Raw genomic sequence first — 13,766 nt, 5'->3', positions numbered from 1 at the left:
GGATGCGTTTCAACAGTACCTCCTGCACGGAGCGTTGCAGTTCCTTTGGGCAGTGCGGGTTGCTCGAGTCTCAGTGTCGTAAAGGTGCTCATTTAACAGCACAGTAAGACTGTTGGAGTCTGAATGTGTGACTGTGTTTTTTGCTTCACCCCATTAAATGACATGCAAATAGGTTGTCTTGGAGTCCACTCCTATTACATTGTTGGCAGTACACCTGTAAAATCCTGTGTCCCTACTTGTCGGGTTCTGTATCACTAGCGAACCCTGAGGACTAAGGTAACGGTTGCCATAGACACGAGCCTGACCCGTGGCCTTCAGGCGCATCAGCTCTGGTGTTTCCCAGGCAATAGTAGCCCGTGGCGTTGCTATGGTCAAACATGGCAGCTCCACGGCAACCCCGACGCGTGTGTAGGTCACGGCGGAGGGGCCCACTGTGATCCGTGGGGGGTAAGCGATGACGATAACTGAAACCGTCATGACTGAAACTGAAGAGTCAAAACTGGTAGACCTGCAAATGTAGGTACCGCGGTCAAACACGGAGGTCTGTTGCACAGTCAGTGTTCCATCCTCTCTGACAAAATGTCGGCCAGACTCGGCACCCTCACCCCGGGACAGTACTTTGCCACTGGGCATGGTCCATGTGAAAGAGGCCTGAGTGTGCGCCTGGGATTGTGAATCAGTGCAAGGCAGACGAAGCATATCACCATTAATGATGCTAACCAAGGGAGCCGTTCTGGTGCTCACCGCCGGTGCTGGGAGAGCGCTAGTCGAGCGGGGTGGAGGGCCAGCTGGCTGAGGTGCAGCAAATAAAGGCGGGCCTCTGTATAAAGGCTTTTGAGTAACTGGGATTCTTGGATGAAGCCTCTCTGGAAACACTGAGCGAGGTGATTCAGAGGAACTAACATTTTCCTGCACAGGTCTTTCCCCAGTCGGTCCCCTATGAAGAGATCTGGCCTCCTCCTTGGACTCAGACACCTCCAGCTCCACCTGTATCCTCTTCTCATCTCTCTCACCTTTAACTACACACACCAAGGTCCCGGCATCACTCGGCCGCACGCCTCGCAGCTCCAACGAGCCATTCCGGTGAACAGTGAGTCGACTGCCATAGTAAGGAGCTGGCAACACACCATTTCCAGGCAGGAGCCAGGCAAGACGAGGCGGAGGGGATCCTTGAGACGGGCACGGCAAAAGCAGAGTCTGGCCTTTCATTGCTTGCAGCTTCAGTGTTGCCGCCGTGCCCACAACTACATTAGTAGAGGTTTTAGTACTGCCATTACTAGCAGGTACACGAGCACTACTGGAGCTGCCGCTGCTCCGACTGAACCCGTTTCCTGGGCGTGTACCCGTGTCATTGTTAGACACACTGCTGCTGTGAACTCTTACAATCCTAGAAATGCCATGCAGCACGCCACCGTCTTGATGGGTGTCGCCGTTATTAGCAGCTTTTCCTGCAATAACATTATTGTTGTCGGTTTCTGAATCCCTCTCTACACTATAACCTCTCACTGTGCTGTGGCCATTTCCCTCATTATTAGCATTAGTCCTAAAGCCAGGCCCATTTCCATTCGTTCCAGTATGATCTGCTTTAATCCCTGTGTTCTTGTCCACTGCTCCACGGATTACAGTGCTACTATGTTGAGCTGCAGTTCCACTGATGCCATTTTGACTGTCCCTCCTCAGGGCAGGATTGAAACCAGTGGTAGCTGGTTTCAGACCAGGCTGTGGTACAGTGTTTCGGCCAGCATTCATAGCCCAACTTCTTCCTTCAGCCTGGCGACTCAGCCCAACGTTAAGACTCTCCACCTCCAGGCCCACCACCGTGCTCCTTTCCCCGGCTGAGTTGCTTGCTTGGCAAGTGTAGTTTCCTGTGTCAAACTTCTGAGCCCGGCGCACCTCCAGAGTTCCATTTGAAACCACCACAACCCGCTCAAGATAAAATCCGGTTCTCCAACTCCGTGGGATGGCACGGCGTGCCGGGGAAAACCACGTGACTGTTGGAGCGGGATCTCCTGTTGCTTGGCAGTGGATTGTAGCCGTTGCCCCCTGGCGCACTTTGATGACGTGGTACCTTCCTTCATCACTGAATGTGGGTGGCGACGTCATCATGACCTTTACTTTGACCTTAAGGAATTAAAGTTGAACGAAGGTATTATTAAATGACTAAATACTTTATTTTCTATATATAAATTAAATTAGCATTAAATATTACAGCATAAAACAACATTTTGAATGAAAACATTTACTTGAGTCTGAAGCCTTTTCTTACCTTCATGGTGTCTTGACCTCCTTGATTCTCAGCATAACATGTATACTCTCCTTCTTCTCCCATACCCACTGCTGGGACCAGTAAAGTCCCATTGTCAAACACAGTCAGTCTCCGTGATCGCCCTCCTCGGTCTTCCCCCTGCAACACACTGTTTACCGTGGTTCCATCTGGTAGTTTCCAATGCACAGCTGGGTCTGGAAGTCCTGATGCCTGGCAGTCCACCTGCAGGGAAAATGATCATTGTTTATTGAAATGTATTTTCACTGAGATCGGAGACTCATTCTCTTGAACTCAGTAAGAAAAAAACATCAACAACAAATTTAGATAAAATAATAACAGTCAAAAGTTGATACATGTACATTTTAAATGAAAGGAAACAAATCCTGGCATAACAATAACAGTAATACTGTATCATCTTTCTTACATTTTATCTTTCATGATATTTAGCCTTTAAATATTCATGTTTGAAGTATTATCCCCTGCAGGCTGCTGTTGATTATTCTTAACAGGCCAGGGCTTTACTTTCTTTCATGTTTTTTTCTCAAATAAAAAAAAGAAAGAAAGAAATTCTTCATGTATATAAATATGTTCTTTAAAAAAACTGCCTGAAACAGTATGAAGCCTGTGATGGAAAACAACAAAGTCATCAGTTCCTGAACTGAACTGAAGACTGGTGGCAACATTTTAGCCAAGATTCATGGATTAAAAAAAGGATTTGCCAATATTCACCCATAGAAAATAATTGAAATATAACTCATAGCTCACCTGCAGTGGTTTGCCAAACGACACCATTCGGTTGGGCGGCTGCTTAGGCTCGATTTTGGCAGGTTTGGTGGCCACAGAGACGCGCAGGAGGCGGTAATCATCTGCTAGTTTGTTGCGTGTGATACAAAGATAGTCACCAGCATCCTTCTCTGTGGCAGCCTGAACTGTCAGGCTGCCGTTAGGATGCACTTTCAGACGCCAGTCAAAACTGAAAATTCAGATGTAGACAAACATTCACACAAATCACAAAATGCTAGACATATTTATATTTTTTTTAATTGCTAAAAAATAATAATTATACATCAAATAAAATTTAAGTGATTTATTTTTGTCTGAAGAAGCCCATCAAGCCTTGTACCTGAAGTTTACGTCCACCAGTTTCCTGTTGGGGGTCCTCCAAATGATGATGGGCGGTGGGTTACCAGTTGCGGAGCAATGGAGCTGCAAACGATCGCCATGTTGGATAGGGTTGAAGGAGGGTGATGAAGAAACAATACGGGCTTTACTGAAGGGGGAGATGGGAAAGGGGTGCGAAACAGCCGAGGCTTTACTTTTGTCAGAGGGCGAAGTTGCTCTTGTGTTGTTTATAATAATGGGTGATACCTGGCTGTTAACTCTAGGTCCTGTGGAAGGTGGGGAGAGAGGGGAGGGGTTTGCTCTGTTGATGTTGGTCAATTGTGTGATAGAGACAGTGGGACTGGGTTTATGAATGTACGATGAATGAGAGTAGGTGGGAATGAGCTGCGAGGCCCTGGACCCTCCAGAGGGTGAATGTGGAGAGAGTCTCTGTGAGCCGTATGGATTTGAAGGTTGGCTAGCAACAGACAAAGCTCTGTCTTCACTGAGTGAAGACGAGGATGATTTTACAGCGACGTCTTGTCTCCTTCCCTCTTCCTCAATTTCTACCCTCACTGTTCTCTTATCGGCTCCGACAGCATTGCTTGCTGTGCACTCGTAATTCCCTGTGTCCTTAGGCCCAACTCCTCTAATGTGCAGGGTCCCATTGGGCAACACAAAAAGGTTATCATGGAGAAACTGGGATGGGCGCACTAGAGTTCCATCTGGGATTCGCCAGCGCAAAGTAGGTGGTGGGGCGCCTCTGGCAGAGCAGTGAGCATAAACAGGCCTTCCAAGAGACAAGAGCAGGTGTTCCTCTCTAGGCAGTTGTATAACTGGTGGTAGCGAGGATACATGCAAACGCACAGAAGCACTGGCAGCACCTGCTGAGTTGGAGGCCACACAGCGATAAACTCCTCTGTCACTCTGCAGAGTTACTGGGACATGGAGGGTCCCATTTGCATCCATAGTGATGCGACTGGTGGAGGGAGCAGTGGACGTCAGGAGAGAACGATCCGGAAGAACCCAAGAGAGCAGAGGGGTGGGAACGCCATCTGCCTGGCAGTCCAAGTGCACTTCTCCACCCTGATGAATGGTAGCTTCTCTGTAGCTGGGAAAATGCATCCGAGGTGGGCGGGTCCACACTTCCAGTGTGGTTAGTATTCTGTAATGGTTGTGCATACAAATTAAATGTCAGAATACATAATGACATTTCAACTAATCAAAAGCATACTAAATTGTAATTTTGATATGCCACATTTAGGAAACACCCAAAGGTATTTTATGAGACTGAATATTTTACTTATTATTCAGTGCTATTCAAAATGTTCGATTTTCTAATTTATGTATTGGAACACCAACAGAAGAAATGCGTCAAATGTGAAAACCTCCTGCAATAAATGTAATTTTGATTTGGAATTTCTTAAAATGCTAAATCAATTAGGTATTTAACTGTTTGCACAGGAAATGACCAACACAGCATGCAGAACTATACACTGCATCTCAGTCTAAGATAAGCAGCAGCTAAGATAAGATTATATGTCATTATCAACTGTACAATTAAATAGTTCTAGGTACAGCATGCACTTTGTCTGAGACCGATTTAATAAATACTGAATATCCTGTCCGTGGTCATTAGAAATAGATATACAGTGCATTATATTCATAGTTGCCTCACCTGTCACGGCCCAAGAAGCTCTCTGCGCTGCAGATATATGTGCCCCGGTCCTGCAGCTGAACATTTTGGATGACAAGTGTGCCATTTGGCAAGACCTCAAAACGCTGAGCCCTGGAGTGGATTGACATCACTGCCCCTGAGGGACAGCGAGAGAGTCAGACAGACAGATAAGCAATAAGCCAGAGAAGCATTGAGGAGACAGAGCAAGGAAAACAAGGAGAGAGTAAGGGAAGAAAGTTAGAGAGTGAGTAGACTGGGGAAAACAGGATCAGGGACACGGCGAGTGGCACGGCATGAAGTCAAGTAAGTGATGTAGTGCATTTATTGTTCCATTACTTTCTTCCAATTTATCTTTCCCAGACGGCAAGTAAGAGAGAAGCCTATTGTATTTATGATATTCCGTAATACTGTTGTTAATGGGTTATTTCATCACTGTAAAATGTGTTTATAGCGATGCAGTTATAATGCATATTAAGACAGAGTTTGGGTTCCTATCAGATCTGTGACTTCATTTTAATTGTGTATTGTTTCAAATGTGTACCAATCAATACCTGTGGCAACCTTGGTCCACGTAATGGAGGGTTTTGGTTCTCCTCGAGCTTCACACGCCAGCCTGGCAGTGCTCTCTGCTGGGTAAGATGCTGTCCTGATGTGTGGGTCTGCAATCCTCGGTCTAGATCTCACAACGGGAGCCTGTGAAATAGATCTTTGAAATTACTAATATTGGCAAATTAACTAATAATTCAATTCATTTGAATTTATATAGCACCAGATCAAAACAGAAAGATATCTCCAGGCACATGACAGGTGGAGCAGGGAAAGATAGAACCCAACTAATACATTATTGACTACCGGTATATGAATACATATGACTACTAAAGAAATTGTTCAAACAATGGACTTCTAAGGCCTGGCTGAGCTATTGAAGGTTTTTCAGTGACAAAGCTGTAGAAATCTGATTTTGTCATGTGATTGAGACTTGTAAACATAAAGTTCAGTTGCAGCATAGATGCAACTGATTAAAAAGGAGATTGTCTACCAGTACAGACACCAAATCAAGATGATCAAAAATGCAATGTAATCAAAAGAGAATTTGGCCATGTGCTATCTGTATTAAAATTTCAAGTGAGAAAATCACAAAAAACACAGAAACACACTGGCTTGGTTCCTACTAGTGTTGAAGGTGCTTGCTTAAAGATTCCTTTTCATTGGAGGCAAGTTAACAGTACTGTGTTATCTGAATTGATTTGAACTCACGCTTGGAGCTGCAGGGAATGAAGTGGAGGGGGGCTGCCGTGGTCTGCTGCTGTGTGAATCGGGAATAGAATTAGCAGCAGGGTTCTTCCAGTCTGTCGGGAATCGACTCCGGTTTGGAGCCCCAGGAACGTGCTTTCCTCTGGCTTCAACAATCTCCTTGCGTGATGCTGTGGTACTTCTTATTGTTGTCATGGTAGTAGAAGGTGTACTGGAAGTAGCTGCTCTTGTAGTGGCTGTGGACGTTTTGGCCAAGGGGGTAGTTCTAGTAGTAGTAGTAGTAGTAGGAGCAGTAGTTTTGGTAGTAACAGTGGTAGTACTTGGGTCAGGACTGGTCCGAAGAATGAAAGAAATTGCTTTACTAGTCACAGTAGGCATGGTATTAGTAGTAGGAATAGATGTAACACTCGTAAATGAGGTCATTGTGCTTGGTACTGGGACACCAGTACTGGTCGTGCTAGATGTTGGAATAATAGTGGTAGCTGTAGTTGATGTGGTGGAAGGTGCTGTCGTGGGATTAACTGTAGCTGAGGCAAGCATGCCAGCCTTAGATTTAGTGCTGCCAGCAGCATTAGCTGAATCAATGGTCCGGCGAATAGTTGATGGAGTTGTAATTTTTGCACTAGGAGTAGTAGTTGTAGCAGCTCCGAGAACTGTTGACGAAGGAATGGTGGGAGAGGAAGAGATGGAGGAATGGGACCCATATGGTACAACCAACAAATTCCTCTCCAGTTCTTTGATGTGTTTGCTTGATGGCCTATCAGCATGTTTGCCTATGGTTGTGTGTGTCTTTGTGTGTGCCTTTATAACATCTGTGTGTGTTCTTGCATCTGTGTCTGGCACATGTGTTTGTGTGATCATAGTAGCAGACTGTGTGGGTACTGGTGGTGGTGTGCTGAAGAGAGTGGAATCTCCGGTGTCTGGGATGTTGGCTGAATGAGTTATCTTGGCTATTTGTCTAGGGAATGATGAGGTCAGAGAAGAGGGCGAGGCAGCTGTTGAAGACAGAGTATTCAGTGCCACAGCATTCCTCATATGGTCCCTTTGTTTCAACAAAATAGCTGGATACGCTGTTGTCAATGGCAGCAACCGAATAGTTTGATGTGTAGGAGGTTTCGGTGTAGCACTTTGGGACTTTGGGTTCATAGGATCAGGGAGAGGTTGTGGTGGGGTCAAAGGTTGCCCCCTGAACCTGTTGATGATTCGTCTTCGCTGTCCAATCCTCCTACGAGGGTTCAGAGGGTTTTGAGAATGGGTGTTTGGAACTAAATTAGGGGAAAGTTTCTGCCTGGGTTTCTGAGGCCTGATTCTAGATGGGCTCAGATTTGCTTTTCGTTCGGTTTCTTCAGCTGGCTCTGGCACAATCTCATTTCTTTCTGAAAGTGGCTTTGAGGTGACTAGTTGTTTCCAAGTTGCTGGGTCTGTCACTGTAACTGTCTCTGCCTGAATGACTGATTTCTCCGTTTTCATGTGTTTGTCTGCCTCATTTTTGGGAACTGGCGGAGGATCTGTCAACCCCAACATTCCTTTTTTTATCCCTGTGTCTGTGTTTGTCGCTGAATTTGTTTTAATTTCTCTAAAATTGGTGTGAATGGGCTGTAGGCGTTCCTCCTGTAAATCAGCATCACCAACAGAGGCTCCTTCAGGTTCTGCTTCCACTTTTGCTCCATCAGTTCTCTCTTTCTCTGCATCATTATCTTCTTTTTGGCTTCCTGTGTCTTCACCTTTGCGACTGCTCTCCTGTTCAGCTGTGGGTGTTCCTGCAGTAACCGATTGGGTGTTATTGGTGTGAGTCTTTTGCCGTATCTTAGCGAGAAGGTCTGCCCATTTCTGTGGGTCTATTCTTTGTTTGTTTGTTGCAACTCTGTGTCTGTTCTCAAAGCGATTTCTTCTCTGATTGGTGGCTGATGCAGGCTCTCCTCTTCTCAAAAGTCCTTCTCTCATAGGCAAACGTCTTCTGGGAATTCCACTTGGGTAATATCTGTTTGGGGGACTTGGGAAAAGTCTTGGATGTTTTCTATTGCCAATAGTTCTCTCCTCTTCACTACCTGATCCTTCCTCCATTTGATGGAAAGGACCCCGTATCTTGGTCGACCGACCAGAAGCTGACTGAGGCCCTCTGGGAAAAGAAGTTCCAAGTGGAGGGGGTTGTTTGGAATGTAATTCTAGTTGCATGGACAGAGAGTCACTACCATACTGGTTGACCGCAATGCATCTGTAATGACCATTATCCATTTGAGAAGGGTTAGGGAGAGAGAGACTCCCATTTGATTGTATAGTAAGCCTACCAGCCATCGTGGATCCTGGCCTTACCATTCTTCCATCCGGTAGTATCCAACTCAAATGAGGCACTGGGGAACCAGAGGACTTGCATGGCAGACTAATGGGCTCCCCAGTTATTCCAGTTTGAGGAGGAACAACATGCTCCCCGACAAGTGGAACAGAGGATTCCTCCACTGCTAGGCGCAGTGGGAGAACATCTACATCTCCTCTAACATGGGCTACACAATAGTAGAGCCCAGCATCTGACAGTTGAACTGTTTGTAGCTGTAAACCAGTCGGGGAAGCCCACAGTCTACCGTCTTTGCTGTTGGAGGAAGCGGTATGCTTGGATCCATCTGGAAGAATCCACTGTACTTTAGGGTTGCCAGAACTTATGACAGGGCAGGGCAGCATCACCTTACGGCCCGCTACTGCTGCCAGCGCTGTGACTGTTTGGTTAGCTGAAATCAGCACCCATGGGTGAGAGGAAGGGGAGGATGTTGAATGATAAGTAGTCGGGTCAGGCTGAGCAGCAACTCTTGTTGAGTATATTAGATTTACTTTGTGCCTGTTAGACTTGGCTCTGTTTAACTGAATACTAATGGAAGGCTGTAGCAGCCACTGTGGTCTGGCTTCAACAGAAGCTTTGACTCCTGTGTGATGATGTCCATCTGTCTCTGCAGCCTGTCTGTAATGGTAAGCCAGCGTTGGTGCTTTGCTCAGCATTATCTCCCTCTCCAGGCGAACTGCTGTCTCACTGTAGTAAGCTAGGGTGCTCCAGAGCTTTTCATAGTTCTCTAATTCCACGGAGCACTCCAAGGACAGGGACAGAGCAAGGGGAAGAGGAGAAGAAGAGGAGAGGGAGAGATCTGGAGGAGGAGCAATATCCCGGCGATCAGAGGAGTGAGTGATGTTGCAACTCAAATCAACTTGGTTCCCCTGATGGTCAGACAGATCCAAAGACACTGAGCCGAAAGGTTCTCTGAAGAATTCTCTGGATTGGATTTCACTCATTTCTGTCTCTAAAGGTGTATCTCTTTCTGCGGAGGTGATAACAGGTGAGGTGCACGATAAGTCCATCTGTTCCAATACGCCATGTCCTTGAAAGGAGTCAAGTGAACCACAGACTGGACAATTAGGGCCACTGGGACATTTCATCAAGCCTAATTGGAAAAGATAAACAGAAAAACATATAACTAAAGGCAGTCCAACCATCCCCGACATATTAGCTGTCATGGCAACTATACAAACATGGTGTCACATTTCAACTATCAGCTCATATTAGTGGTGTCATATATTAGTCATGCCAGCGCTTCTTAAGCACCCATTACTCCTTATAGCTCTTACTAATTAGGTACGGTTACTTCATCTATCCGATGAGAAATATGCATGAATTCATTATTACACAGTAAACATTAGCATATATTTTGCACACACCAATGCTGTCATCATAGATTAGTCATGGCAGGTTAAGGCATATTTCATGCTCCAGCCATCATTCACCTCTCAAACACAACCACAAGCCAGTCTGGAAGAGATATAGTAAATGGGAGGAAGCGTGTGTGTGTGATGAAAAGCAGATGGTGAAATGTCAGAGGGTTCAAATTTACTAAACAAGATATATTAGAGAGTACATGTCTTTCCATTTTCTGACTGAAAATGACATATTAAAGTTCTTAGAAATGAATGACTGCTGAAACTGGGACCTGGTGCCTTTTTTCTGGCCCAATTCAGCCACTGTGTGGGACACGAACCTAAAATAAAAAATAATATTTCAGATGTTCCAGTCACCTGGATGAGACTGAGTCCAAGCAAGAAACCAGTTCATGCTACAGTCACAACTCCATGGATTAGAATTCAGCACAAGCGAATCCAGCAGAGGTGCTGTCATTAAGGTCTCTCTGGGCAGCGTGGTAAGACTGTTGTTGGACAGGTCAATGTGTCTATGGGAGAGAATAGAAAGTCAAGAAATCATTGAGAGGAGGAGTAGAATAGAGAGAAACGAGGTTGAAACGTAGTACAAAGGAGAAACGGGCAAAATTGAGTAGACACTGAAGTGGCAGATTAAGACTCATTTACCATCTATGTTGAAGACGGATAAAGATATGGACGGCTCTTTCCATATATCTCCATTCTTTTCATACATATTTGGACACATATGCAGGGAGCATAGGTATAAATATGATATATGGTAGCGGGCAGTTTGGTTACAATTCAAGCAGAGCATAAGAAACTTGAGCAGAAAAAAAGTTGAAAAAAACCTGTCTGTTCTCTAGTCTTCATTTAACGTCTCACAGTCCACTGCTAAGTACATTGTACTGCCTCATATTTAATAGGTACATTAAAACAGCCTCATATTTCAGTATATTTGTTGTTGAAACGTTTAAAACTTCACTGACTTGTACTTTTCTTTATGCCCATGATTCTCAGACCCAAGTTAATCATTTGCAATAATCATGCAAGCGGAGTGTAACATTTGTGGTGATGGACAGTAGCTTGAGCACTGAAGGATTGTTTATCTGAATCCCAACAATGGGAGGGTAACATATTTCATTCATTGGTGAATTGGATCTTTGAGGAGTCTTGTATCATGTAATGACTACAGCCGACAAATTATTTTATTCATGTAAACGTATTCTGTTACGACTCGGTAATAACTGAATTCGGTTCAAAGGCCTTTTTAATTGCATTGGTTGCAGAGATCACACAGATCGGTAATGATCCTGCACTTCAGATGATTTCATTTGGATTTATGTCAAATGACTTTACAGAAAACATAAAGACCACTCTCTGATGGAACAAGCAGTTCTTCAGGTAAAGTGCGGCGTTTTAAAACAAAACCTTCTCACTGTAACGTTCCAAGCGGTTGCTGTTACATTTTCAAATTGAAATGTTAAATCTCACCTGAGTGTGGAGAAGTAAAATGTATTCAGGAGGGACAGTGTGCACAGAGCGTGAGGGTGCAGCTGATGCAGCCTGTTCCCTTGCAGACGTAGCAGCCTGAGGCTAGGCAGCTGCAGCAGCGCCCGGGGGTGTACGTGCTGGAGGAGGTTGTGATCCAAGTACAGACGCAGCAGTGAGGTCAGGCCGGAGAAGATCAGCGGTGAAGAGATCGCCCTCAGCTTGTTATAGCTCAGCTTTAATATCTATGTGGGTGTAAAAAGTAAAGCGGAAGAAAGGATGGATTAGATGACCAATCAAACATCAAGGCTGATGAGGAAATCAAGGCTATGTTACGATCACTGGAGACCGGATGCTTGTAAACTTGAACGTACGCCAAATGATGCACTACAACAGGAACTGGAATGAGAAGAAAGAGTTGAGATTTAAAAAAGAAAACTCTGAAAGCCTGGATGACCTCTGTGTAAGTCCCAAGAATACAGGGACATAGTTGAAGCAGCAACACGATCTGGGGTGTCAAACTGTGTGAAAAGCCCAAAGCAAGCAACCGAACAATATATTCACGGTGTGAATTTATTCGGTCAAAGCAGGGGAAACTAAAACGATATTCCAGCACCGCAGGTCTTCAGCTATTCAAATTTGAATTGCAGCCTTTCATCCTCAAACATTTCCAAGGGCTCTGACGCTGTTCTATTCATGTGTTGAGAATCCAGCGAAATTTAAGAAGCCACGCCATGAAAGCCGCGTCGTGGAATTGTATTTCTGTGAGGATTATAATAAATCTTTCTCTCCGGGGAGGCTACTTAGCTGGAAGAGTTCCAGCTGCAGACGGATCTAACACGTGAAGATGTAAGCACATGGAAATAAGGATACTATTATCACACAACAGCAATTAAAATCAGCAGCTGTGTGTGAGATTCAGGGAACAATTGCTCGATGGGACACATCACCAGCTCTGCCCATAGGCTACAGTGGCATTTAATTGTTCAGGGAGATTCCTCTCACACATCAGTTTCAAAAAAATATATGACAGCCCATCCATTATCCGTTAGCTTTACAGCATTCACAGAATCATGATAAACTTCTTTTGAAAGTTATTTTTCGGGCATTTTTGCCTTTGATCGATAGGATCGTTTGGGCTGTGAGACGCGCACTCTGCCCGTTCTGCTATCTGTGCCTGATAAACTGCTTTTCAATAGCGTGGCGGCTCAAATCATTCATCAATGTGTCGCGTCTAGATTTCACCTAAACATTTTTGCTTGATACATCTTGTTATCCCTGCATTTCTTGTGTTTACAATAACTGGAAGCCATTCGGGGACACACTCGACTTGAGCTATGTGAATTATAAACCACTTGTAGAAAGTCGGAGAGGAAAAGCTTTCTGGAACAAAGCACATTTGAAACAGTGCAGGAGCTCCTGTATGCCCCCTCCCCCCCCCCCCCCCCCCTTCCCCACCCTGAGGCTGCAGAGGGATTAAATTAGAGCCCTGACTAGACTTGCTCCAGGCTTGCTTTTCATTCTGATTGTATTTTATGGGATCAGTACCGGCTTTTGTTGCTGTTCTTCCTGTTTACCTGCAGAGATTTCATATCTCTGAAAACTGCATCTGGGAGGTGATGGAGGTCGTTGCTGTGGAGCATCAGAAGCTCTGTCTCCTTTAGTCCAGTCAGGGAACTGTTACCGATCCTGCTGATGCTGTTGAACCTATGAAAATACAAAAACCACGTTAACCCATTACTTTAACGCCTGATTCCAAAATCTGTAGGTGTGTTGAAAATGCAGTCCCTTACCCCAAGTTAATGCGGCGCGAACGCACGGGCAGGCCAGGAGGTATGCTGAGGAGGGAACGGAAAGTGCAGTGGACTTCGTTGGCCTGGTAGCAGTTACAGCTCCTGGGACAGGCCTGGCCTGGGGGCAACCCAAGTGTCAGCACCAGGAGAGAGAGCAGCGCTGGCACCACGCACACACTCCGATGCATCTTTACTCCACAAGAGGAGATGCTGCACATGCAGTGACTGTCACTGTGCAAAGACAAAAAGGAGGTAAAAACTTACGGAAACATGTCCCAGAGTCAAGTTTGGTTCATTCATACACTCCCTTAACACAAATTTCATCAAAGAGGACAACGGCCTGTTAAAAAAACATGACAGCTGTACTTCAACTACTAGAGTTTTCCAGCCACACTGGCAACCTGCCTCAAACAGAACAGATTTTGGGCTACAACCCATGAAAGCACGTATCCTGTTCATTATTAATGGTATGGCATATGATGTGACAAACTATACACACATAAAACACATA

At 45.2% G+C, this 13,766-nt stretch overlaps 1 protein-coding gene across 1 annotated transcript; it reads right to left on the bottom strand.

Annotated features, from left to right (window-relative positions):
* Positions 1-153: 153 nt before the first annotated feature.
* On the bottom strand, positions 154-13,443 carry LOC137902382 (matrix-remodeling-associated protein 5-like). Its single transcript, XM_068746467.1, has 11 exons — positions 13,256-13,443; positions 13,040-13,169; positions 11,466-11,707; positions 10,353-10,504; positions 6,303-9,724; positions 5,597-5,738; positions 5,046-5,181; positions 3,390-4,532; positions 3,032-3,239; positions 2,267-2,488; positions 154-2,121 (listed from the first exon to the last, which is right to left on the bottom strand). The coding sequence occupies exons 1-11, from the start codon at positions 13,441-13,443 to the stop codon at positions 154-156; spliced, it is 7,953 nt and encodes a 2,650-aa protein (XP_068602568.1).
* Positions 13,444-13,766: the final 323 nt, after the last annotated feature.

Source organism: Brachionichthys hirsutus, chromosome 12 (assembly GCF_040956055.1).
Source record: "Brachionichthys hirsutus isolate HB-005 chromosome 12, CSIRO-AGI_Bhir_v1, whole genome shotgun sequence".
Lineage (NCBI taxonomy): Eukaryota > Metazoa > Chordata > Actinopteri > Lophiiformes > Brachionichthyidae > Brachionichthys > Brachionichthys hirsutus.
The sequence above is the reverse complement of the archived record's forward strand: the minus strand, read 5'-3'. Positions and strand labels throughout refer to the sequence as shown.

Coding starts and splice junctions, on each gene's coding strand:
- LOC137902382 (XM_068746467.1), bottom strand. CDS start 13,443: ATGCATCGGAGTGTGTGCGTGGTGCCAGCGCTGCTCTCTCTCCTGGTG. Junction 9,725..10,352: donor TTGGACTCAGTCTCATCCAG/GTGACTGGAACA, acceptor TTTTCCAATTAG/GCTTGATGAAATGTCCCAGT. Junction 5,739..6,302: donor CATTCCCTGCAGCTCCAAGC/GTGAGTTCAAAT, acceptor TCTATTTCACAG/GCTCCCGTTGTGAGATCTAG.